The 25,966-nt window shown below is 38.0% G+C and overlaps 1 protein-coding gene across 1 annotated transcript in view; it reads right to left on the bottom strand.

Annotated features, from left to right (window-relative positions):
- LOC128266289 (uncharacterized) overlaps positions 1 to 25,966 on the bottom strand; it is a 49,549-nt gene that overhangs the window by 20,183 nt on the left and 3,400 nt on the right. Inside the window, exon 2 of the mRNA XM_053002700.1 lies at positions 13,420 to 14,128. Coding sequence (XP_052858660.1) covers positions 13,420 to 13,828 — 409 coding nt within the window. The 5' untranslated portion in view covers positions 13,829 to 14,128. The remainder of the gene's footprint in view (positions 1 to 13,419; positions 14,129 to 25,966) is intronic.

Genomic DNA, 25,966 nt, shown 5'->3' with positions numbered 1-25,966 from the left:
TCTATTACGAGAGTTTTTCTTACGGGCTCTTTAGCAGTTCTTCGTCCTTTTGGTCCTTCTGCCTTTTTCCCATTTTGTCTGCTTTATTATTCTCGTTTGGGTTCGTGGATGGCGTGTGTTTTCCGTCTAGGAAAAGTTTTCAAATAGATTACAAAGCACTTGTAAACCTTTGTTTTCACGCCGCTGTTGTGCATTGCTTAGTTATTGCAACTCTTCTTAAATACATTCAGCATTCCCGGTTCGGTTTCACTTTCACCAACATCTCACGCAAACTGAAACTTGCGCATGCTTGTTTATATCGGTAAGAAAAGCATGCCAATAACGAAAGTTTTTAAGAGGAAAACAAAGAATGCATTGAACTGTCTTTATAGGTTGCCCAAAACCTTTTTGTCATTGTAATGCATTGAAGGAAAATTTTAAAACACCAAAAACAAAGCTCCAACTTAAATAGTGGAATTTGTGCGTATAACTTTAATTACTTCAAGTTTGATTTGTTCGCTTTTTCTCCTATGCTCTTTAACAAAATTGTTATTTTCAACAAAGAAAACACAACAATAAGGAAAGTTTTGAGCACGAAAACTTCTCGACTCTCCATAACATGGAATTAATAATTTAAAAGCCTTTACTGAGCAACTTGAAGAACCACATAACAGTGTTGTGCCTTCAATGTGTTCAGGGTCGTCAAAGTATTTTCAATCAAATTATGATGAAGCTTTGCCAAAACAAACCCCAAAACAATAAGGTAGAAAAAGGGATCCCACATCACTTTCAAGGTCATTAGCCATGCCATCAATACCGCCTGCCGGCAGTTTATTTAGTATGTTTCCTTGCCAATTTGTTAAGACAACCAGAACATGGGAAGATATTACAAACTGTTCTCCTTGCGGATATAAAAAGGGCCAAGCACACAGGAGACACTCGGTTCTGTTCTGGTCCTTTTTGGGCATAATAAAATAAAATTACAAGATGTCGACGCCGGGGCGAATTTAGCATGTGAGTCTGTGAGCCTGTGAGCAATGCATGGCTCCCACACACATATTTCATCTTTATGGTTCTGTTTTTCGGCCGCACAAGAGCATATTTTTGAGACATTTATGCGACAACCACATCCGACACTGATAAGTATTTCAGCTGCAGATGTTTCCCGGGCAATGCTTAATTCGTATTTGTATTCCCCCCGTCTCTCGTGTCAAGTTAATCAAATAAGCTTTAAAAGCAGGGTACTTAATGCTAAAACGACTATTTTACAAACTGTGTGGGGAAATTCCTAGAAACGACTAGACATTTTAATATATATTGATTTGGGCGACCAAAGAATGATGTATTTTAAAATATACAAAAAAAGTTATTAGTAATTTGAAAACGACAGAGATCTTGTACCTCAATTTAGACACAAAAGCTTTTTTCCTTTAACATTTAGAGGTCTTAAGAGCACACACACTTAAAACTCAAACTCCCATCTTTTGTGTGCTTCCAGAAAAGCATTATCAAACAAAGAGTTTTCATGGCCTGCTAAAAATAATTTACCAAGACTTGGCCCATTTAAAGTTCGAAAAAGAAGCAGAACCGACAACTTTTGCGGGGAGAATATTTGTATCGCTTTTTCAGACAGCCGGACAACCGCAAAACTGTCTCAATGGGCACTCATCCTCGGCCGGAAAGACAATGCCGCAAAATGCTTTTGAGCTATTTTAAAGGGTTTTGTGGCTGAGATTTTGCCAAAGTGCAACTGGCCATGGCAAGTGCAATGCGATGCAAAATTTAATACACTTTATGGAGTCGTTTTCAGGCCAACGAAGAACTTTTCGCATAATTTGCACAATGAACATGCACACCAACAAACACACACACACACACACACGCACACACAAAACGGAAAAAGTCAGTGGGATTTGGGTAAACCAAAATCATCCTTTCATTCACGAGGGGCAACTTTTCGACACTGTGTTTTGTGTGTGGGCCACTGGGCTTGACTTGGATATAATGGCCTGTCTACGGCCACAAGACGCCCTCTCAAATGGTAAAAATAGTCTCGCAAAATTTCTCCGCAAAGTAACAAAAGTTTGTCGTTCAATGTCAATTATATTGAGATTTATGCATAATTTGAATTGACTTTGCTGTGACGGCCCAGCTTTGTAAGCTCGATTTGGTATTATGAATTCAAAGCCACTGATCTAAAAATACTAGATATTGGCAGGGCTAACACTGTCAAATCGCTTAAACCATCAGCTATTCTTGCTTCTCTTAGTCGAAATGTATAGGGGCATACTTTCATAGAACTCATAGTTGTGTTTTTAAATTCCCAAAGAACATTTGACACGTGTCAATTTTAATATTTGCCCAACCCAGCATGTGTTGGGTGAAACTCCCAATTTGTTACCTGAAATGACAATTTGTTGTGTTCAGCATGCTGACTTGGCCAGTCAGAAGAGAAATACCAAATGAAAATTTGTACACATTTTATGTGTAAGGCACTCCAAATTTTGGGTCTGTTTATATTTGCGTAGTAGCTTGTGTTACAATTTTATTGAAAAGCAAAAAGTGGTCAGGGCAAAAAGCCAACAATTTGTGGAACGAAATGATGATAAAACGTGAAAGGAGCTTAAGAATTTAATTAAAACAAAATTTCTGGGGATGAAGGACCTTACACATATGGAAATGTTAGCTACAGGAAATTCATTTTCTCATTGTGGCTTCTGATGCTCAGAAATGTTTGTCCATGCTTGCATCCTGAGGTTTCAGTTACACTATACAACCAACGGGTTCTATTTTTTTGTCCATGTCTGTCAGTGCATCATGACAAGAGAGAGAAAAATTATTTTTAATATCAGTATCAGTTCAAGGATACATTTTCGGTGAATATATTTTCATGAATTGGACACAACAGAGAACGGAATTTATACTTTTTCACATGAATATGAAAATATTTTGCATTTATTGTAGGCCTGTTAAAGTGATTTATAAAGCAATTTGTAAAATATAAATTTAGAAAGCAATTATTTCAATTGCTTTGTGCCAATAAGGAGTTGGCCTTTAGGTAAATAATTGTAAGAAGAGCTATGGCAACAATTTAACAACTCCGCAGGCCAACTGTAAAATCAATACAAAGATGGCCTTAGTTTCATTTAAATCAATAATATAATATTATTTAGTTGCACATCTTCAAACATTTTGTTCAACTTGCCTTAAAGTGTTTAAAAAGTTTTGGCAAATATTTTTCAACTTTAGTGCCACCAAAGAATTGTGACAAAAAAGGTCCTTCCACGTTTCTAGCCTGTCCAGGCAGTCCCTAAGTGACAGAATATTAAATGATAGCCGGCAGCGGCAACGAGGGTGACAACAAAGCGCTAAACATTTTTTGCCCGAACTTAGCGAGCGTATCAAGGCAGATGCAAATGATTCCATTCCGTGGCGGTTCCTGGGATGAGAGGTAGCTTTGGCAATTTAACGCCACTAATCGAGTGACATGATGGCAATAATTCCAATTTGGGCCACGTCACGTCGTGTGGCGGTCGCGAACCTTAAATATGTACAAGTGGTTGGGTGGAGGACCTATATCCTTCAAAAAAATTGTTTTCGCAGGCGCAGTTAAGCCAAGGAGCCAAGGACAGCTTAAACGTGCCTGGCATGTTATTCGGGCTTAATGATATAATTTTTGGTTGCTCGGTTGTCTATAATTATTTATAACTCACGTGCCAAAACAGTAGGAGTACCGGCAGGAAGACGGCAATGCGATGTTCTAAGGCCGCATTACGCATACGCCGTGTTGTTAAAGGGCAAGCACGTGCCGCTGCCTGTATTGGACTTTCTCTTCTTAAGTGCGCTTAACTAGGCTTGTGGGCCGATACACAGGGAAATCTAAACTCAAAATCGGTTTTTAATTATGTTATTTTGGCTTACAAATTGCCCTTGCATAACATCAATAAAAAAATTAAATCATCTGCCGCCAAAATAAGTGGCTTAAAGAACTTTTGCTTGATATGGGTTTAAGGCTTAAACTAACAAAATGGCTCTTAAAACAAAATCTCCATAAAATTGTTGACACTCAACAACTTGTATCGGACATATTTTTGCTTTGGATAATATTTGGTTAGCTAAATTGAAATCTAATTTGAAAAGCAAACGAAATACTAACATGCATACTTTTTAAAGGATACTTAAGATACTTAAGCATATTTAAAAAAAGTTGTATGTATTTGTTTCCTGCTGTACGATAAGTGACGATCTTTAAAAGAATTTATTATTTACAAAAATTAATCTAAAATAATTAAATTGCATTTGATAATTTTTTTTTTTAAACATTCGGATTATTTTTAGGTTGCACACTTGTTATTTAAAAACATTAATTTTTCGCTGATAATTACGATAACAAATTAAATTAAATTGATCGCTAACTCTTCCAAGTGTTCAGGTGAGTTTGTGGCAAGGTCGCCGCCCATTTGACAGCCAACCTCAAGTGGGAGGACAGGGTCGAACTTGTCACGCAAATGGGATGCTGTTTGTAGTTCGACACCCGACCCGAAAATCGTGCCTCCAGCTTCAAAAACCCTTGAAGCGTAGGCCAGGAAAAAATAAGCGAGATACAAATGTGATATGATGTTTCATTCGAATTTGTCCGACGTGGGCGTTGACCAAAAATGAAATATGACTTGACATTTCCACACTGCCGCTGCTCAGCATTTACTGTTGTCCTTGTTGATGTTGTTGTGGTGCCTGGCCATGCTAACTATGGCCAAAAGTTGTGCGAAGCCACGGCTCGTTAATCAAATCTCAAAATGGATGGGCGAAACTTGATGCAAACTCGGACGCGCCCTGTCAGTGTCAAAGCTTGATAAATGAAGTGGCCAATGATGATGGGGCTGGAAGTCCCAGAGTCCGAAGGGTTTTTCCCCACAGCTCTTGGGCTATTTTGCATGCAAGCGCATGCGACTTCTTTGACTCCTTAATTAAATAAATACTTTGTGAAAGCGTGCATTCACACAAATCCCCTTGAAAGCTTTAAGCCGTCGCAGAATAAGCATGCTACAAAAGGACACTGGCGGCGCCGCCATTCAAGTCGCCATGAAAAGATGGAAAAACCATGGCGTGTAAGCCACTGCAGTGGCACCCTCACTTTCACCCTCACCCTCACCCTGACCCTCTGACTTGGGGCTATTTTCGCACTCTTTTTTCAGTGCAGCAGTGTCAGCGAGGCGGCACATAAATTACATGCCACTTGCTTTCCTCTTTGCAAATGAACCTGCGGCCACTTAAAGAGCAAGAAAGCTTTCACAATGGCACACAACTGCCGTCGTCGTGCGCTCCGAATTAAATATTAAAACGACAAAGCGGGTGACGTCTATAAAAAATGCATTTCTTAATCCATTAGCATTGCCATTTACTTAAAAAAAATATATAGTTCGAGCAAATGCTTTCGGTCGTGGTTCGTGGGCGGTCCTTTTGTTTTCCCTGTCCTTTCCCTGTCCTTTAACTCGAGTTGAGTCCTCAGCCAGGCGCATGCAAACAATCGATGAATGAGTAATTGCAGTGTCCTTGCACGGGGCCACAATTCACTTTGCAGCTCACATTCAGAGCCCAAGCAACGACAACAGCAATCTGTCAGGCAATTTACAAAAGTGCATTCGAAACAACCGCCTTTGGCCCAATCTCATTGAGCATTCTCTTTATAGACTTAAAAAAGGTGGCTAATTAATGATGACATAAAATCATTTACCAATTGATGGTTTATTGGGTTATTATGGTTACTATTATTATTGTTCAGTTGATTTCTACCAATCAATTTCAAACAACTAGATGTCTAAAGTCATTGCATCAACTTGATATTATAAATGTTTTATAAATTAAAGGAACAAAAGTTACATTATTTATGAGAAATTTTTCGTATAATTTTGTATTTATATAATTTCTTTTAAATTTATAAGTATATGAATTAATAAACATAACTTATAAATTTATTCTTACTCTTGAATGGTTTAATATATTGATATTTCCAAACAATTTTAAAGATGATTTAAAAACTGATTTAACTTTAAATCATCATGAAGGAAGTTATCACTTGGGATAATATTAATAACTTTAAAATTTCAGTAAATATATATATTTAATATAGTAGAGGGTTTAAAAATTTTTTGTAATTTGAATTTCATATTTAATTTGCAATTTATCTATTTTATACATACATTTTATAATGTTTAAGATGATTTAAAAAAAAAAGGTATTAAGTCGAATTTTATATAATATTATATGGCTATGGCTGGGTATTTTCAATTTGCATTTAGTAAATCGAGGAAAAAAATGACATTGGATTGAGGCCATAGCATATGCCCACTTTGTAGCCTTTAAAGTCACGGAAGTGTGTCACTCATTTGGTGCGGCTAGTCTAGTTTCATTCCGGCCCCGACCTAAGTCTGGACTGAGTTTTTCAAAGCGTTGGCCCTGCCCCGGTGTGGGTCCCAATGGTCTAGAGTCTCGAGTCTCGAGTGCCTTGCCTCTGGTCTCGGGGCAACTGCCACAAAGGCAGATACGTGCTGCTCGAGCAAATGTCTGTTCCCATCACTCGACCTTCCGAATCCCCCCCTATCCCTGCACCACCGGCCTAACCTCAATTGTTTTGGCATTGACTGTCAAGGCGGTCCGGTGAGAGACTCTCGTTCTCGTTCTCGTGGTCGTGGTCGGTCTTGGTCTGGGTCTGGGTCTCGGTTACCTGGTTCTTGTTACCTGGTTCTTGGTTACCTATTTCTTCGTTCTCGGTTCCACTTACACTTACACTTCCACTTCCTTGACTTGTCTCGCTGCACTTGCCTTGTTTACTTTCCACTCTGCCATGTCTGCCTGGTGTTTATCCGGCCAGCGCCTTGTTTATTTGCGTCTATCCTCCAGGGACTCCTCAAACTCAAACTCAAACTCAACCTCTTCTCTTCTGTCTGACCCCAAAACCTATTTGCAATTTAGACAAGTTATCGATTCAAGTCAAATATTATTAGAGTAATGGCTTTTAGCATTTATTTGTGTTTGGTTTTTCCCACATTTTTCCATTCGCTGAAATGCCTGTTTGCGCCACTTGTTCAATTAATCATAGAAAGTGCAATTAAGCAGTTGTCGCTGTCAGAAGGAAAAATACAGTAGGTGTTTATAAGTAGATAACATATATATATTATATCGAGCTATTTAAAAATAAGGGATTGCTAATTTAAGGTTTTCTAGACAGTAGTCACCTGAATGTATGAAATACTATAAAATAATCTTTGATTACATTTTTTTAACAACAAAATTGTTTGGCTGCAGCAAATACTCTAGTATAAAATATTTTAAAGCACCTAATAAACAAAAACGAATACATTTAAATCTCCCACTTTAAAAGCAAAAAATTGAAGTAGTAAATTTCTGTTTCGTCTAGTTGACTAGATTTGCATTTAACCTATAATGAACCCAATGTCTTCCATTCAGCAGCTAACTTTAAACCATCGACGTGAATGAAAGGGTTCAGTAGCTTAATGGACTCAACAAAACTTTTATCCTCGCGCAAGGTGGTGTGTTGGAATAATCAATTTTCCTGCCCAATCGTTTCAGGAAAAGGTTTGCATATATGCATGCGGACCTATAAAGTTCCTCGAGCCCTTTTGCACCCCGTTTTCGACACTTTTAAGCTGCCGTACTTTTCCCACTACGGAAATAGTAAACGCATGAAAAATTTAATGGCTCCGCAAGCCGTGCAGTCAATTGCGCCCTTTTAGGTCCTTACTGCCACCCTGCCAAGGGGGCAGCCCCACCAAAACGACTTCCGCTTGATTTACAGCTACATTTGTAAGCAGACACAAAACACTTAACAGCTAAAAAGGACTTTGCATAAGTAATGAGCCGAGGCAGCCCACTCGCGTGCATATATGTTATTTCTGAGGTCCGTGGGCTTTAAGGTCCTGAACGGAAGAGGCAACCAGAGCCAGCAACTGAAACTGAAACTGAAACTTAAACTAAAGCGTTTTCTGCGATGTGCAGTTGTGCGAAGAATCCCCTGACTTTTTACACATAGCTGCACACACTCGCACAGGCCACTGAAGGGATTGTGATACACTGTTCAAAAATGGATTCAAATCAACTTAGATTTAATACTAAGTTCAAGTTGAACTACATTTTTCTTAATATTTATAATATTTTGTAATTTTATAAAACCATTCAGCCACCTTAAAAGATAGCATGTTTAATTCCCTCTTTACATTATTGGGAAAATTTATTGCCAGATTTTTTATTTACCCCATAGAATTATAACAATAACATGGCATAAATAATATTTTTAAAGTATAGTATTCAAAATAATACTTGTATTCAAACATAAACTTAATCAACTTTAAAATACAGCTGAAGCAATAAAGTTATTTATTTTAAAATCTTTAGATAAATTCACGCTTTAAATTTATGGGCACAAATTATTTAGGAGAATTTTGTTATATTTTCTTTTTAGATTTTTTTTATAATAATTTAAGTAAATATTTTTATGGCTGCTAAAATCTTTTTAGCCAGATAGTCAACAACCCAGACAGCTAGTAATATAAGTTTCTTTAAAACATTCAAAAATCATATTATTTTATACATTCCAAATCATTTTTTCCCCATTTCATAGTTTGTTTCCAGTGCATAGTTTTCGGAAGGCAACGTGTGAGTTGGTGACTCCTCTCTATGACAACTTGATGGATGTGCGGGCATCAAGCAGCTGCTCCAGTGAACCCCGTCCATCATCCTCCCTGGAAATCAGCAGCCGGCACCCGTTGCCACCCAAGCCAGGATGAGCTCTTAACTCTGGCTGACCGCAAAAACAAAACAAATTTCGCACTGATTGCCAAAAGGGTTCTTTGGCCACGCCCCAGTTCACCTACGTCGCACTCCATAACGCTGCTTTAAACACAACCGATTCGGGGGTTCCGACTTCATTAGGTCCCTATTCCCATTCCCATTCTCATCCACACCCAACCATCATTCTCATCCTCATCCCAATCCAAATCCAAGTCCGAGTGTTAGGATGGGCGTGAATGGCTTCTGTTGGGAGCTGACCAAAAATTAATTGGCTGCTCTGAGCCGGCCGACAGCTGCCATTTTGTGCCTGCCATTTGCTACGCGTAGACATGTCAATTCCCCATGCCGAAAACACCACCTACCAGGCCACCGGCCCATCATCTGGCCACCAGTGCCTCCAGGTAGCTTAAAGATTTATGATAAATCCAACTAGCGGGCCTGAAATCGGAGAATGGCCGAAATGAAACCCCCAAATCGGCAGGTTGGTAGGGGGTGGTGGAAAACTTTATCCAACTTTTGCTTTAACTTTGGCATTGGCTCATTGCGGCTCGTTTATCTACGAAATGAAGGAATCTGATTGCCAAACGAAGCGTTCCCAGTTGGTCTTTCAACTGAAATATCGCGACGTTTGTTTGATGATTTTCCGAAATTATTCAGCTTGCTAAATATTAAAATAGCAAATAAAAGATAAATTGGTTATATTTTATTGATGACATTTCGGGAATTTATTTTGTTGAATATATTTGTGCGTTTCCGAGAAGCACTTGGCAAATTGCAATCCAATCGACAGTGATTGAAAAGGCTATACTTATTTTGTTCGTAGATAAAGAAATAGAGATAGTAAATAGAGAAAAAATTTATATCTTTTATATGTATGTATGTATGAAAAACATAGAGCAGAATATAAAAACTTAATATTTAGCTATAACATTTTAAGTTTAAATAAAGAATTTCTTTATAAAATACAACAACAAAATACAACAAAAATACAAAATGATATATCAGTTTAACTTAGGGCTTTTTTAATTCCAAATCTAAAGATTAGAACATTGTACAAAGATAAGGCAAACAGCACTGAAAATTTAAAGATATACATATCTGAACTCAACTACTGGGATAATTCGCATCACTGCCAATCGGGTGGCTTAAAGTTGAGTCCAAGCCACCCTTCTCCTCGAGATATGTGCGTGTCGCAGCTTATGCTCTGGCTTAAGCGCTTAAAATGCTTTTTGACAAGAACAGCAACAACAGCCACGCCGGCAGAGGCGGTAGAATGATAAATTCGTTCCCTGCCCATTGTTTTTAGATGGTTTCTAGATGGGTTTTCTCGTGTAAGCCACGCGCCGTCTAGCAGCCCCATTCCCGGTTGGAAAAGCCCAGCCATTTGACATCCCACTCGGCCATTTTCCATTTCCCCAACCTCGCTTTTCTGCACAGTAAGATATCTGTGTAAAATTTCATTGCCTATTTTGTTTTCCCAAATGTTTTCCTTTTTTTTAAGCGCTGAAAATCGCAGCTTCACCAATTTGCGCTCAATTAATTTTGTAGCTACTCTTCTCACTCAGTCTTTTTTTTTTGCTTGGCTTTACATTTTTATATTTGCGGCTGTTCTCTTGTTTGTCATTTTCCGTCCCAAGAATAATTTATTAAGTTGCAAACATTTTGCGAGCTTTTCTCGCTTACTTAAATATTCACGGCCATTGATGGGCCGCTGTAATTCAATTGCTTTTTCTGCTTTTTTCCCGGCTTTTGATGGGTATGCAGTAATTGCGTTTACTGTTATTAATTAACTGGCGTTTTATGCTGATTTTAAAATGAAATTAATTGTGCATTAATTATGTTGTAATCACGTAATCATAATTCACGCATTTGCAGTGGGACTGCAATCGGTTAAAGGGCATCAGCACGTGTCACACGGCATTTAATTACATTGGTCCAGTGGTCAGTTGGTCAGACATCAACTGATGGACGAAACATTCATATACTAAGGTAAAAATATAATTGACAGAGGTGAAAAGTCAAAAGATATATAAATCTGTAAGCCACGCAGAAAATTAAATCCTATAGGATGTGATTTTGTTGACAAACAAAGCTTATTGATTACAATGTAAAATACATATTTTATTCTAAATAAATAATGGTATTTTTAACAAATACTATTTAACAAATAGTAGCATAAATATTTATTTATTTTATTAAGTATACGCCAAGTTGGACTACTAAAACCGATTCGATTGTTTGCTTAAAAATATCCTACACTCAATGAGTTTTAAAAGTTGACAATCATGAAATGTGTTGAAGCAATCTTCTTGTTATTAGTTTCCAATTACCACTTAATGCCACATCAGTGTCTCTGTGAACCAAATTAGAAGCCAAATTAACTGGAGTACCTTATGCCCTCAATGCAATTAATGTACTGCAAGGATTTCTCACATCCAGTTGCTACTTTTGCTGCCTTCCCTTTGCATTGTGAGTGGTTAATCCTTCGAATCTAATGCCTGCTCTTGGCTGGAGATGTTAGCTTCGTCGCAGGACCCTTTGAAAGCCCTTGACAGGAGGCAAATCCCGATTTCGTCCTTCTCTGCTTTCAGTTTTCTGCTCTATAGCTACAGCTACTGCCTGCAATTTTTTTCACACTTGATATAACAAGCAGCCATTTGTTGGCCCTCCTTGCTACATTGCTCACTTTCCCAAGGATTGCTCCAGGTGTTTGTGACTGTGTGAGTGTGTGTGTGTGCACCTCGCACCTTGTTTGTATTTGTTTTTGTATTTGTGTTTGTGTTTGTTATGGCTCCCAAAGCGCACAAACAAAACTGTCATCCGAATTGCAGCTTCTGCAGTGGGTGGCATGAAAAAGGCAGACAGCAGCAGGCGGAAGCAGCACTCAGATAAATGCAGCTCTAAAATCAGCAATTCGTTTTGAAAATCATAGGAATGTCGCTTAGGTGATTCCGAAGAAAGCACTCTAATAAATGCCGTTCTAAAATTTGCATTTCCATTTGGAATTTTCAGTTTGAAGTAAATAAGTTTTAAGTGTGATGCTTTCAGTGAACGCAAATACAACCAGCTTATTATTTTAAACTCAGCAACTCGTTATGAAAGTCAACGAAATATCGTTTCACAAAAGCCGAAGGAATCATCTCAAAAATGCTTTTCTGCAACATTTCTTTTCATTTGAAATTATTACTTTTTTGTTATTCATTTTCAAGAATAATAAGATATTTTCTCCGAACGCTTATTATATGAAATTTTAAATCAACAACTTGCTTTGAAAGCCCAAAAATAATCACTTAACTAAAGCTAAAGAAATTCTTAAGTATTCATTTCTTTTTGGAATTCTTAATTTGAAGAAAATAATTAGGTAGAATATATATTCTTAAGAAAGATGTTTAAGAACCATATAATTTTGTAAATTAAAAATAAATTAAAAAGTAGTATACATCCTTTTTGTCTTCACAAAAAATTTTTGTTCTCAAGGACTTCTAAATTGATGCCATATTTATTTTACCACTAAGCGATATATAGTTTCTGCCAGTGCAGATGCAGGATAAAAACCAGCCGGCAGATGTTTCCACAGCCCGAACTAAGTCAAAGCGAAATTCGCCTGCGCTCGTTTGCCGCCTCTAATGCAATTTTTATGCTGCACTAGCTCCGCCGCTTGTCAAAGCCGTGGAAGCTTCCGTTGCCATCTCCTTGGCATTGTTTCCCGGCTTCCTTGTCTACGGCAGCGGTTCGTCCTGTAGCCAGGCTACAAAGACGATGCGCTTATTAAATTGTCTACTGGCCTGCCCCACGCCAAACTCCACCTCGATTTCATTTTTCTATCCGATCGAAATATCCAAGACATAATGCAATCTGCACACCGCCAGCACCATTCCCACCAGCAGCTTCATTAAATGCAATCCCTGGCTGGTCCTGGCTGAATGTCCTCGTTTCAGACGTTTCAGACACTGCCTTTGATTATTATACCCTTTCGCATGAAGAGATTATTATTTGGATTGAGTTGCACCAAAGGGAACTCTTAAATTGCTTTATTTTTCGTGCACATATACCCAGTTTTATTTTGTGAATTGGATTAATATCTTGGCGGAGAATTAATGAAAACTTTCCACTTTTATAACACAAAACAGTCGCATTATACAATTACTTATTAATTAACCCAAAGTTAAAGCAAACATAGTTAAAAGTTCTTTCACATTAGGGAAACAGATTTTTAAGTTTTCTAATTAAATTATAACAGATTTATTATTTCAATAACTTTAATTATTTAGAAAAATTGTATGTATTTTAGCCTAACTTTAAGAATATGACAGGCATTTAACTCCTGTAAATAAGGTTCATTAAAAACGTAAACTATTAAGCCTTGTGACCTTTTTTCTCTTGACCAAAGTAATTAATATCAGTTTTCCACAAACTTTCGTTACAATGAATTTTTTCTTAAGCCAACTATGAAACGAAAACTTTCTCAAACAAAGATTAGCCCCAGCCAATCTTTTCGTGCAAGTGAGTTACTGAAGTGTACATAGAGCGGAATATGTTTTTCCCTTTTCTTCCATCCACTCAACAATGGATGGCTGAACAAAATACCTCTGTTCATGAAGGAAAGAAAGAAAGGACAATGGCAGGACTCACCTTTCACCAGCGTTAGGATGCCCAGCGGCATGACCAGAACGGCGACCATTAGATCGGTGATGGCCAGCGACATGAGGAAGTAGTTGGTCACATTCTGCAGCCGGCGCTCCCAGGCGATGGCCAGGCAAACAAGGATGTTCCCGGCCGCCGTTCCCAGGACGAGGACGAGAGCCAAAAGAGCCCAGTAGTTGTTGGCATCGAAGGGGACATCCTCGATGGGGTTGGTGGTGGCATTGCCATCGCCACTGACATTCCACCCGGCCAGCAGCAGTTGATTATGCCGAAGGCTTTCGTTTCCGCCTGGACTCTCCTCCTCCTCCCACAGGACCAGGTGCTCCGAGCTGCTCCACTCCTCCAGTCCACCGCTGTCGTTGTAGGCACCCAGCGAGGCATACACATCCTCTTCCATTCCGCGTTAATATTCCTATTGTGCGCGCTCTACTCTGATTGCTGCAAATGCCGCATGCTAATTAGCCAACGCATATGCAACGCAATCGCACAAAAAGGGCGCCGATTCGAGTCGATTCGAATTGCAAATGCACCGGAAATGAATGAAGGGTACAGGATCAGGATCCGCGAAATAAACAGGAAAGGACAGGACCGGACAGGACTGGACAGGACGAGCTCACGGCACTACGACGACTCCAACGGCAACCGAACGGATATTGGTGGCAAACATTTTATGCCACGGAATCGCCGGAAGTTTTTGCTGCAATCGAGAAGAGAAGAGAAGAGAATGGAAAAATTAAAGAAAACTATTTCGATGGGCAATCTTTGGAGCGAATAAAAATAACTTTAAAGCTTAATTAAACAGCAAAATCTTAAAGAATTCAAGCACCATTACCTTTAAATGTTGTTAAAACAGTAAAGTTTATTGAGTAAACACGAAACAAAATACAATTTGTTAATAGGTATGATAAGACACTTTTATTATACTCATATAGACATATCTATAATGAATAAGTTATAATAATATATATAAAATTATTTAATGTAGCCTTAGTATCCATATTATAAGCAACACGCTACTTAGTTTTTATGTATAATATTTTTATTATATTAAATAAATTCAATGTATAAGGAGTTTAATAAACACCAGTATATTTGTTATAAGCCCAAGTTTAGTTCAGTTTTGGACTTCTAATTTACAAATTCCCTCATGTTGACATTTGGCTTCTGTCTGGTTGGCCTGGTTATTTTATCCGCCCATTTGGCTTAAAGTCGATAAGTCATAGCACAGCTCCATGAGTAATAGCTAATGGGCGGCCATCAATTATCCAGACCTCCGCCCACTCCTTTTTACTCGATTTTCTGCTCTCTATTCAGACGATTGGACGACATAATTGCATTTGATTTGCAGGAACTAAGGGCAATCGGTAGTTGCCGCCGGGGCAAAAGGGACTTTGAATAATCGAAATCGATAGTGATAAGCAACAATAACAGAAATCAAATCAATTCTCCGCCTGCGTATGTCACAAACATGGATAATTAATTGAGACATATTTCACGCAACGGACAGAGACAGAGACAGAGGCCCCTGGCACAATGGCAGCAGGGCCAATATCCAAAATTCAAAACAGCCCTAAAAGCCCATGCAACCGCAGGCAGAGACCACAAGTATCGGTGGACTATTGTGTGTGCCTTGGACAGCACTAACATGAAATTTATTTCCAAAACAAAGAAATAACACAATTCCCCAGCCGCAGAAGCATAACTAAGAGTGGTCAGGTTGGAGGGAAGGCACAAGACTAGAGTGGGCCACTTTTGAAGCTGTTCTTGGGTCGAACAGACAAACAAGTAAGGAAGCTACAATGAGAGAAAAACAAGCACATAATATGTATAAATAAAATATGCTACAAACTACACTTTCCACTTGCTAAAATTAGGATGGTTTATATAAAAAAAATGAGTTACATTTTATTTAAATTTTGAGAGAATTCTCAGTGTTTTTACTTATGATTGTAGAATACAAAAGTTCTAGCTTAAAACTTTAGTGTTTTATACTATATTATGTTCTACAATTTCAAAAAAGTTTACTTAAAGATAAGCATTTTTTTTAAAAAGCGTTTACATAAACTGATAAAAAGTTTAACATTAACTAAACATTTTATTTAAATTTTATAATTAAACAATTTTACGTCAAATGTAAAAGTATTTTTTATATTTTACTTTAAGAAAACATAAATGAAAAAGTCATGTCAAAGTCCAATTGTAAATGCTAAAATAATAATGTTTTAGAATTTATAAAATTTTTTTTAATTTTTAAATTCTACTCAGTTACAAAATAAAAATAAAACAAATTAGAGTGTCCGGTATGACACGACTCTTGACGTTCCTTTATATAATTTTGATAATTTATTAAATTAATTTAATATAGAAATTTTACATTTTTATTGTTGGCAAAATTGTTGCTATATTTTCTCCGTGCAGCCGCAACAGCAGGCTCAACGCTGCAAAACAATACACAACACTTGCTGAGATCGAAGGAGTTGGGGGTGTTTCAATGGTGGTGGCGAACAAATCGAGCAACTTTGAGAAGAGACCTCAACTTGACAACACCTTGTTGACTTTGCGAGAAGCTGTGCCACTGGCTCGTTCCCGTCTGCACGTCCTGCCAAACGCTCAAGTGTCAATGTTGTTGTTAATTAATTTTCCCGACTGACTGACTGACTTGGCTGACTGATGCATGCCATCAGATAAGTGGGGCACCCACTTCAGGCTGACCCTTGCCGAAGTCCGGGCGGGCGCCTTGATAAACTGTTTGTTAGCCCCGTTGTTGGCCAACTTGTAGTTGCCGTTTCCTCTGTCAATGCAGCCGGCTAATGACAACCAAATGGCCACTTCAAATGTACTCGTACATGGGTCAAAGGTCGTGTCGGGTGCGTGTCGAGTGTTCCTGTGTGTGTGTTTGTTTGTGTGGGCGACAAGTGTTTAAATTTCCAGCTGCTACAATTATATTTATAGATTAGTTCGTAAAACAGGCCACAAAAAGCTTTTTAGGACAGATAGGAATGCGAAGGCTCAAGAGCTTAAAGGTATCACCTCTCAAAGCTCAAATTTCAAAAAAATATATATATATTTATAAATTATTTTTTTTGATAATGAAAGATCTGAATTTATTCTGATATTTTAGCATAATTTACAATATTTAGTGTTCATTAATGTACTATATATATAAAACTTATACTTTCGCAGGTTATACAAATTTCAAGAGTGGTGTCTTTTTACTCTGCCCCTAAATTCCCTTCTTAAAGAGTAACCCCCATTCATATAAATAACGTTAAATTCTTTTCGAGCAAAAAATAGCATGTCAGCACATTACAGAACCGAAAAAAGTCAGGCCCCGAGCCCATAATTATTATTCAGTCCCCACTCCTGACCAACGCGTTGGACATGAATTGCAGAAAAGCCATATTTTCGTGGGGGAAGCGACGGGCTATGTGAATTCAGGTGGGCAGGTATCGAATAAAAAGCGGAGCACCATTAGTCATATTAATCCCGGTGGAGTCATTAAGTCGTAAAACAGCGAAAGGTAGCCAAAATGGGAGGCAGCCGGGCCGAAAAAGTGAATTCGGGCGAGGCGAGGCAAGACGACTTTTGTTTGTCTGTCACTTCATTGATAGACATAAACCGACTATGTGGGTCAATTTCGGCTGTTTGCCGCACCGTCAGAGTCAATAAATAAGTAAATGGCACGAATTTAAGGTGCCGAAGGCGTATACGTAATATGAACAAAGTGTGGCAAGCATTAAAATGAGGAAATGAGGGATATAACTTTTATTGGTTAATAAGTTTTATTTTTAGTTGGGTTTTATTCAGAAGTAACAGATTTTAGCTAATAAAACTAAACTAAACTAAACTTACTAAAACAGCCTAGAAAATTAAAATAAAAATACCTATCTTTTAGATAGTGTCATAGCTGTATAAATTACTTGAAGTTTCATTAATTAAATAACTTTAATCTTCCTTTAAAAATTGTGCAAGAAAAACACCTTTAATACCCATCTGATTAATTTTCAATTCAAATATTTTCTATGCCTTTCCTTTAATACAAAAATAAAGTGTTGTTGGCCAACACAGAATCGAATTTTTCCTGGAAATCCTGCAATCGGTATGGCTTCCGGGGAAGCCAGGCTCAACTGCCCAATCCGATCAGTGTTTCTAGTCAGTTCCACTTCTTCAGCATGCCATTCCCAGTTCATCGGAGCCCGGGGGGCTGAGTTCAACTAATCGCATGCTCATTGCTCATCCGCCGCCCTTTCCCCGGCACATTGCTTATCCGCAGCGTAGTCTGCCGGCTTCCCAGAGCGGTGCACACATCGCATCACGCATACGGCACGTCGGCCCGCCCAAAGGCGCATATCTGTTTCACTGGCTCTGCGAATGTGTACTGCCTATGGGGCAAAAAACACAATCCAAGGTACCGCAAACACTGCGCAAATATTTGCTTTAAAATATCTTTCACATGTCAGCGACAAGCGGCCACCGGGGAAAATGCCGGAGAGTGAAAACTCCGGAACTCGGTAATACGGTAACACGGTAACGCGGAAAAAGGAAAAAGGAAAACTGAGACAGGTGCGGTCGCTAGGTATTTTTATTTGCCTGGCAGCTTAAGCACGCAATTTGATTTAATTTCTGTTCGCTTTATTTATTTATGATTTTTTGCAACGATCAAAGCAAAACGAAATCCACAACAATTTCGAGGCCATTGAAATTTGAATTTAAACCTCGGCAAGAGCAAAAATTGAAAAGTGCGCTGACATTGGCTCCTTTTCGAGACTCAATTGCGAAATCGCTTGCCATTTATGTTTTAATGGATTTTGAATGAACCTTAAAAAATTAATCAAACACGCAGTTATATTAGCAGCCATAAAATGGTTTAAATCGTCTTGCAGAATATCAAGCTTTGTTTCCGGGAACGGAAGTTTCCCCAAAGTAAAACATTCACACATTTTTGCCATCCATCTCCACTCTGTCATCCGGAAATATGTGCATGCATGTCGACTACTTTTGGCCGCTGATGTAATGCGTAATATTCCGTTGACTAGACTTTTCCGGCTTGCCGAAAACAATTCTACTCCGTTAAGTCAAGTCAACGAACCGCACCCTTTAGTGGAAAAACCACCGGCGATTAATCAGTGACAATTGTGCGGAACAGTTTTGTATCTTGGCGCAGTCGTTCTGACGCACTGGAATTATTCCCATGACTTTTAGGAAAAAACGCCAGTATATAAATTAAAAGACTGCCAGAAAAACTATATAACCACAAATATTATAAAAATGTTTTCAAAAAATAGCCCGAAATATAACAAAATCGTTTTTTTTATAAAAGTTTTTAAGGGCTAAAACTAGTCTAGCCTTCGACTAGATTTATTAAACGACAAGATGGTCTAAAAGTCAGTATACAGTCACAAACTCCCAATTTAACGTAATAGGAAATAAGTTTTCTCTAATTAGGCATTCTGCCTGATATAAATCATGCAAAACTTAACTCAGACGACAACTTTCACTTAACGAAATTCCAAAGAATTAGTTCGTTTTCGAAAGCCTGAAGGCTAGAGCATTTTAGTTTCAGGCAAAGCAAAAATATTCTCTGTTATATCCATTCATAATATACTTTGCGGTGTGCCATTAATCACACAAAGCTGCCTCCAGCCCCGGTTACCCGCACTCGGACATCCTGGGCGAGCCGGGAGCCCAACTAGTTGTCATAGCAAGTTGACACTTAAAATGTTAGCTAAATTTACACATGCACTCAGCTCGAAGTCAACAAATGGAGAGGAGGGCTTCCTGGCGACGTTAAACAATGCTCTCGAGCGGCTCAAGGATTCCGATGCCGCAGTCTTCGGTGGCTGGTGGCTGGATGTGGAAGGATGTGGATGGCCCCTGGATGGGTGGATGGTGACTGATGGCAGGCGGCAAGTCTAACACTTATCGTTCATTATTATCTATCGCCATCGCAGCACAACCATAGTCCTAGACACCACTTACATGGTCGCACACACTTAATTGATTTCTTTACTGTTGCCTTGCCATTTCTTTAACGATGAAGAAATACGCAGCGTATACTCAACTTGGCTAAGACAATGGTATGCTCACAGGGAAAGTACAAAAAAACTTTTGTATTTGTATTTAATCAAATAACAAAATAATATCTATTCAATCAAAACACTCGGAAAAGCTATTTAGATATCACTGAACATAATAATAGTAATGTAAAGAAATCTATTAGTCAGAAATAAGTACATAAAAAATATAACAAAAAAATACTAATAAAATTAACAATTTGTACCTTCTCTATCAAGGAATGTAAAATAAATTATTATTATTAAATAAGAAATCACAAAATAATTTAATGTTTATAAAATTAAGCACTCGAAAATGTTCTCCTAGATCACTAAGATAATTATTAAAAGTATAAGATAAGAATCCATAAGCTAGCCATTTATATAAATAAATACAAGAATCATAACGAATTAAACAATTTTTAATGTTGTATAATTTTACTAAAATGTATGCCTTTAAATGGTAAATCAGATACTTATATTTGTTTTTATACATACAAAACAAACAAGCAGAAAAACAAGAAAGTAGACTATTTAATTCAATTCACAAAAGTATTTTGTTAATTATAAACAAAAAAGGCATTGCCAAATTCAGTCATTATTTAAATAGTTATAATGTGTAAATATAACAATTTTAAAGTACATAATAAATATGGTAAAGAAAAAAACTTTTAAAAAGAAATATCAGAAAGAAATTGTAACGCAATAAGCTTGAGATAGATGCAACTGTTCTATAAAAAGCCAGCGAAGCGATGATAATCTCAGGGGATATCTTTCTCTGTAACCTTGTTATAATTTCAACCACACCACATCGAGCAATCTCTCGGCGGGGGCGTGTCCCTCGAACCCTCGAACCCTCCAACGACTCCAGCGACCCTCGAGCAAAGACGGAGCTTAGGGCCTGGTCCTGGGCTTGGGCTATAAATTAAATTCTTATGCGAAGGGGGCTGGCAATTAAGGCACGAATGTGTGACAAAGACCGCGATGCAGGACGTGTGTGGGCGGTTGGGGTGAAAAGTGCGAGTAACCCGTGTGGTTCCATTGAAAATTTCATTAGCTTGTCGGGCGCAAGTTTCCACAGGGGTAGTGCCTCGAGCAGCTCCACTCGCTGATGCAATTAGTAAGCAAGCTAAACTAATTAAGCAAAGCCGGGTTCCAGCTCAACGGAATTCCCTTCATTTACGGCTAATGTCACGCTGCAGCGCACAGAATGTAAACACGATTATTTAGGTCTGGCTATTTTTAGACCAATATGAAATGTTTAGTTTACAGCAAAGACTTCGCAGATATTGTTTTATTGGAATAAATATATTCTGAAACTTCTATTAATGCACTACTATGTATATGAAGTAATTCATACGAACAGTAAGTTCATGATTGATATAAGACATCTGATATTATGATATATATACTTTTGTGAAGTGCAATTTAAGTCGCGGCCAAGCCGCATGACTCTATTCCCGGGATTTTCCTTTAATTGTTTTGCGCGAAGGAAAAGGAAACACGCCCTCCGAAAACGCCCCCACATGAGTTATGTAAGCTCATTTAACGGCCGACTAATTGCTAGGCAATTACACGGGAAATTGACAATGGCAAAACAATTAGAAGGACACTGGCACTCTGGGCACAATGGGGCGTGGTTATGACTAACACACCCATACACACTCACAGCCCCCCACAGCCTCCCAAGAATAAGGATTTGGCCGGCAAGAGTCAAGGCCAAAGTAAGACATTCTGGGAAAATCAAATAAATTATGGGCGCAACACAAAAATCGTCGAATGTGCGAAGTCGGGAGAAAAAAGAATCGGAGACAAAGCACGGGAAGCCCAAATCAAATTGAGATTTATGAGTCCACTGATGTGTGTCTAGGTCAGCCCGAGGCCTTTTCCACTGATATCCTTGTTGTTGTTGTTGTTGCTTGCCATATCCGCTATTAGGCCAGACGGACATCTGGCTTCAATTTTTCACGTTGTGTCTTCCATTATTTTTTGGCCGGTCTCACAGGTGTGAAGGAAGGACAATGGAAGTGGAAAAACCCGAACTCGCAAATAAGGGAAAGTTCTCATCGCCGGCCAAGGCGCAGGCCAAAGTATTATATGAGCACGTATAATTTATTATATTGATTTGCTCAGTGGCAAAACAAGAAAAATTGCAGAATATTGGTCCCACATGCCAGTAAAATACCCTTTCTTTAAAAGTTAGTTACTAGCTTTTGGAAGAGAGTTATTTATATATTAAAAATATATATTTATTCATAAGAAATTTATGCCAAACATGTTAAGATTAAGTTAAGATTTTTGCTTATAATTTGTATTAAGTAAATATGCTTTCAGAAACTAAAGTTTCTTTTAGTACAGAATTTTGTTTGGCAACTTAAATTCTTTGATTATATATTTATAAAAAGGATACCAACTTTTGTAATGACATAGCAAAGTTGATGGACCCGCAGCTGATTTAACAGGAAGTGAATAAGCTATCCAATAGTTGACCGCATTTCCCAATTTCCCTCATTACGTATCTGAACACGAATTTCGTGGCAAATTTTGATGGCATATTTACCCATTTGCGTGCATCAATTATTTATATAGCTGCAATGGGGCAAAACGCCTTGCCTGCGTCGATTTCGATTTGTGTCATAAATTGGCAACTGTGTTGAAAACGGTGGGAAAGGAGGGAGGTGGTGTTTGGCAATAAAAATAAGCGGCCATAAAATTCAATTATAGCCACAACAAGTGCAGACATCGCAGAAGTACAAACACCAGTAAACACCCGACAATGTTGGCTCCCAGGCAATCATGACAATCAATTGTGCATGCATCCGTGGCTTGCAAGCTGCAGCCACCGGCATCGGCATTGAAATAGGAATCGGCATCGTTTGGTTTCCCACAACCGACATATGAATAACGTGGGAAGTCATTCGCAGACTCCCCACCAGCAAATGCCAAATGTGTCGCAACAATTTGGTTAGTTTTCACAGTGAGATGTCCTGCGACCAGGTCCTGCCACTCGCGGCACAATTTTAGTTACTTTCTGGCTGCAACTACATTGTGCGGACGGAATTGTACACAAAAAACTAATTTTTAAAAGGAAGAGCCACCAAGTAAACAGACCTTAAATTTTAATTTAGTGTTAAATAAATTTAGCCCTTCACAAACTAAAGTTTCTTTTCGATAAATAATTTTTTTATGTAAGTTATTTTTTATATGTTATTTATTTTAGAAAATTAGTTTCTTAATGTCATTGACATGCATGTGTTGCATATTAATAAAAGCTAAAAAACATAAAATCTTCATTGCTAAACCCCTTTTTTCCGTGTACCCATTTACATTTTAATCCCATGCACTACTATAAATCCACAACAATGCATCCGAAGTGTACTTACCGCACAAGCTAGTTGGAAACGCACTCAGGACCCCACACACAATCATGGAAACTTTCGAAGTCATACATTTTCGAATGAATCGATGTGCACAAACGCAGCTCGTTTGTTATGTGGCCCATTAAGAATTTATTTAAAAAGTCTAGAGGGGCACACATGCTCATAACGATTTGTTTATCGATGCGAAACAACAAGTAGTTAAAGGCATTAATAAATTGTATAGTTTGGTAAGAAATAAGAAATTAACAAGAGTATTAAATTACAATGGTTGTATTTGTCATAAATTGTGTCATAAAACAGCATAAACTGTCATAAAACATCACTTTAACTTTTAAAGTTTCAGAACTGTATTGCTACGGTTCACTTTTGCATTGGTTACAATCATGTTATCTACATCATTTTGTAGAAAAGTCCTTCTAGTAAATAAAGGACAATTTAACGAAACGGTTTATTTGATTAATTAAGTTTTAGGAACAATCATGGAAAGCAAATATTATTTTTGGAAATAACCTACGGAAAACGTGTATTGCATACTTGGATGGATATTTGCCCACATTAATATTCCAAGGATGGAAAAAGCCCGAGTCATTTAATTTGCAGTTCCATAGCAGAAATTTCTAAATGTCCTTACACTTTGTTGCCTTCACCGCCAACAGTTTTAAAATGAAATCAAATATTCATTGGCAAATATAATTGCCCAACAGTGTGCTTGGCCCGGCTTCGCCTTTTAATTAAGTTGCCAGCTCCGCAAATAGCGTTCACTCGGCATTCACATGCATGTTGTAAATGCTCTCCATGTGATTTCCCCACTGGACTCTTTAGCGCCACGGGCATGGCCAAATCGGGAAAAAGACGGTTAGGGACGGAAAAGGGGAGTATAACTGGCAGTCCATATAACCTACGTCAGAAATCGACGCCTGCCAGCGAACGGTAAAAGTACAAATGATAATAATAACTGCTATATATGTGCCTTGTACATATACCAACACTACAGCTTAATAATAAAAACCAATGGCAACAAATATTGATAAGTGCAATTGGAAATATTTGCACAACGTTTAGTGGTAAACATTGTAAATTGCATTTAGATACATTGGTATCCGGATATAAATCGATTTGTTCCATGAGTTCTATATGCAGCAATCACACTTGAGGTATTTAAGAATAGAGACCTTGTTTTAAATTTATCTAATGAATTGACTTCTATGAAAGTAAATAAAATGCATTATTATCGTCGGAAGATATCTTTTATTTAGGAGTCTTAACTCTTTTGTTTGAAATTGTTCAGTTTAGCAATTTAGATGCCTAAAAGCAAAGTGTATAATAATTGTGTATGATTGAACCCATATTAAAAAGCTATGTACATAGCACACATTTAAAAAATTATAAAATCGGTAGTTTTATTTATACGTTTTATATTTATTTTTCCACTTTTTTACTTTTATTCCAGCTATTTTCACACTTAAGTAAATGAGGACCTTATTGGTTCAAATTGGGCTTTGCATCTCATCCAATGGGCTATTGTCTAATGGCAACACTTTATGGCTTTTTAATGAGCCCCAAAATGTGCGGGCCATAAATCAAAGCCTTATACGAAGGGCGGGTCTAATAAGTGGGTGGGTGGTTGGTTGTTTGGGTGGCTGTTTAAGTTAACACATCACCCGCCATCCACACACATGGACACATATGCAGTCGTAGTATCGTAGCATTATGGAAAGCTTATCGGAAACTCAACATCACCAGCATCGATGGCGAAGCTGTTTCCTGCCTAATGCCATTAAATCCTATCAATTTCCCTCGCCCAGCAACAAATTTAAATATTTATGCTGTGGCACAGGCCTGCAACAAAAGCACGGAAAAGGAAAGGTTCCAAAATTGGCAATAAAAAGTTTTTTTGGGGGATGAGATGTGATAGAAGATAGTCGCCTAAGCAAATTGAACCCTAGAGCGTCCAAGCACTTAATTGAACCTATCAATATGTAAATGTGTATGTGTACCTATACCAATATAGGCCATGTGTTTATTTGGGAATTTCCTTGTTGCCCTTTCATACAGAGAGGACTTTTTTTTCATTATATATTTATTTTTATTTAATTTTTTATCCAACTAATTAAAGTTTGCAGCTGCTATTTATCCCTCACAAAAAGTGTATTTTTTCGCCATTTCACCAGTTTATGGTCACGTTTATCTTCTCAGAAACTATAAAGCTTGAACTGTCCATTAATTTGGGATTTTATTTTGCTAGTGCTTAACTTTTTCTAGTTTTAAGTTTTTTGGCTGCACTACGTGCTTCAGTAAAAGCAAGAGGAATGAAATTTACTCTGGTCTTAACCAACCAAAAGTTAAATTAGAAAAATGTAATTATTATTTATTTATAATATAATTATATAAATAATTATATATATTTTTGTCACTCTCTTAAAGAAACATAAATAAATATTTTCAAGAGCAACAAGTGTCATAAATGTAAAATATATAATTAATTAATTAAACCAATGATATTTTTATATCAATGAAAAGTAAGAGTAAGGGATATGTTGCCTTAATTAACTGCTGTTGCACATATATAGCATTTCATTCCGATTTCAGAGCGACATAGCTCCACCGGCGAGGCATAGCATTCCGCGCCACTTTCGTTATTTTTTGCGTTCATAAATTTTGCAGTGTCTGCGGCATGTCAGCTCTGAACCCCCTTTTTCTCACCCAGCATTTTCCGCGGAGTGCGTGATGGCGATGGCAGTCAGCCGAAAACGAGAAAAATCTGTCAACGGCACTTTTCGCTTTCCCTTGATGGCAGCACCATCCTTCCGCCATCGCCATCGCCATTGCCTTCTTTCGCCCGATTCCGCCACTCACGGCAGCATGTTGTGCTGTTTTATGCCACTAAATATGCCAAAGCGCGCGTAAATTGATTTAAACACGGCGGCAAGGACGAGGCGGCTTCCACAAGGATGCTTATGTGGGTACGTGGCTGATATCTGATGGGTGATGGCTGGCATGGCAATGGGGGGCTACTACTAGCTGGGCATAGGATCCTCTTTAAAGTTGGAGCCTGTCTCGGGTCCCGTGCTAATCATGCCATCGCCAACGCCACTCCTCCCC

The sequence above is a fragment of the Drosophila gunungcola genome, chromosome 3R, assembly GCF_025200985.1.
Source record: "Drosophila gunungcola strain Sukarami chromosome 3R, Dgunungcola_SK_2, whole genome shotgun sequence".
In the NCBI taxonomy this organism is placed as follows: domain Eukaryota; kingdom Metazoa; phylum Arthropoda; class Insecta; order Diptera; family Drosophilidae; genus Drosophila; species Drosophila gunungcola.
Note: the sequence above shows the minus strand (reverse complement) of the source record. Positions and strands in the feature narration are given on the sequence as shown.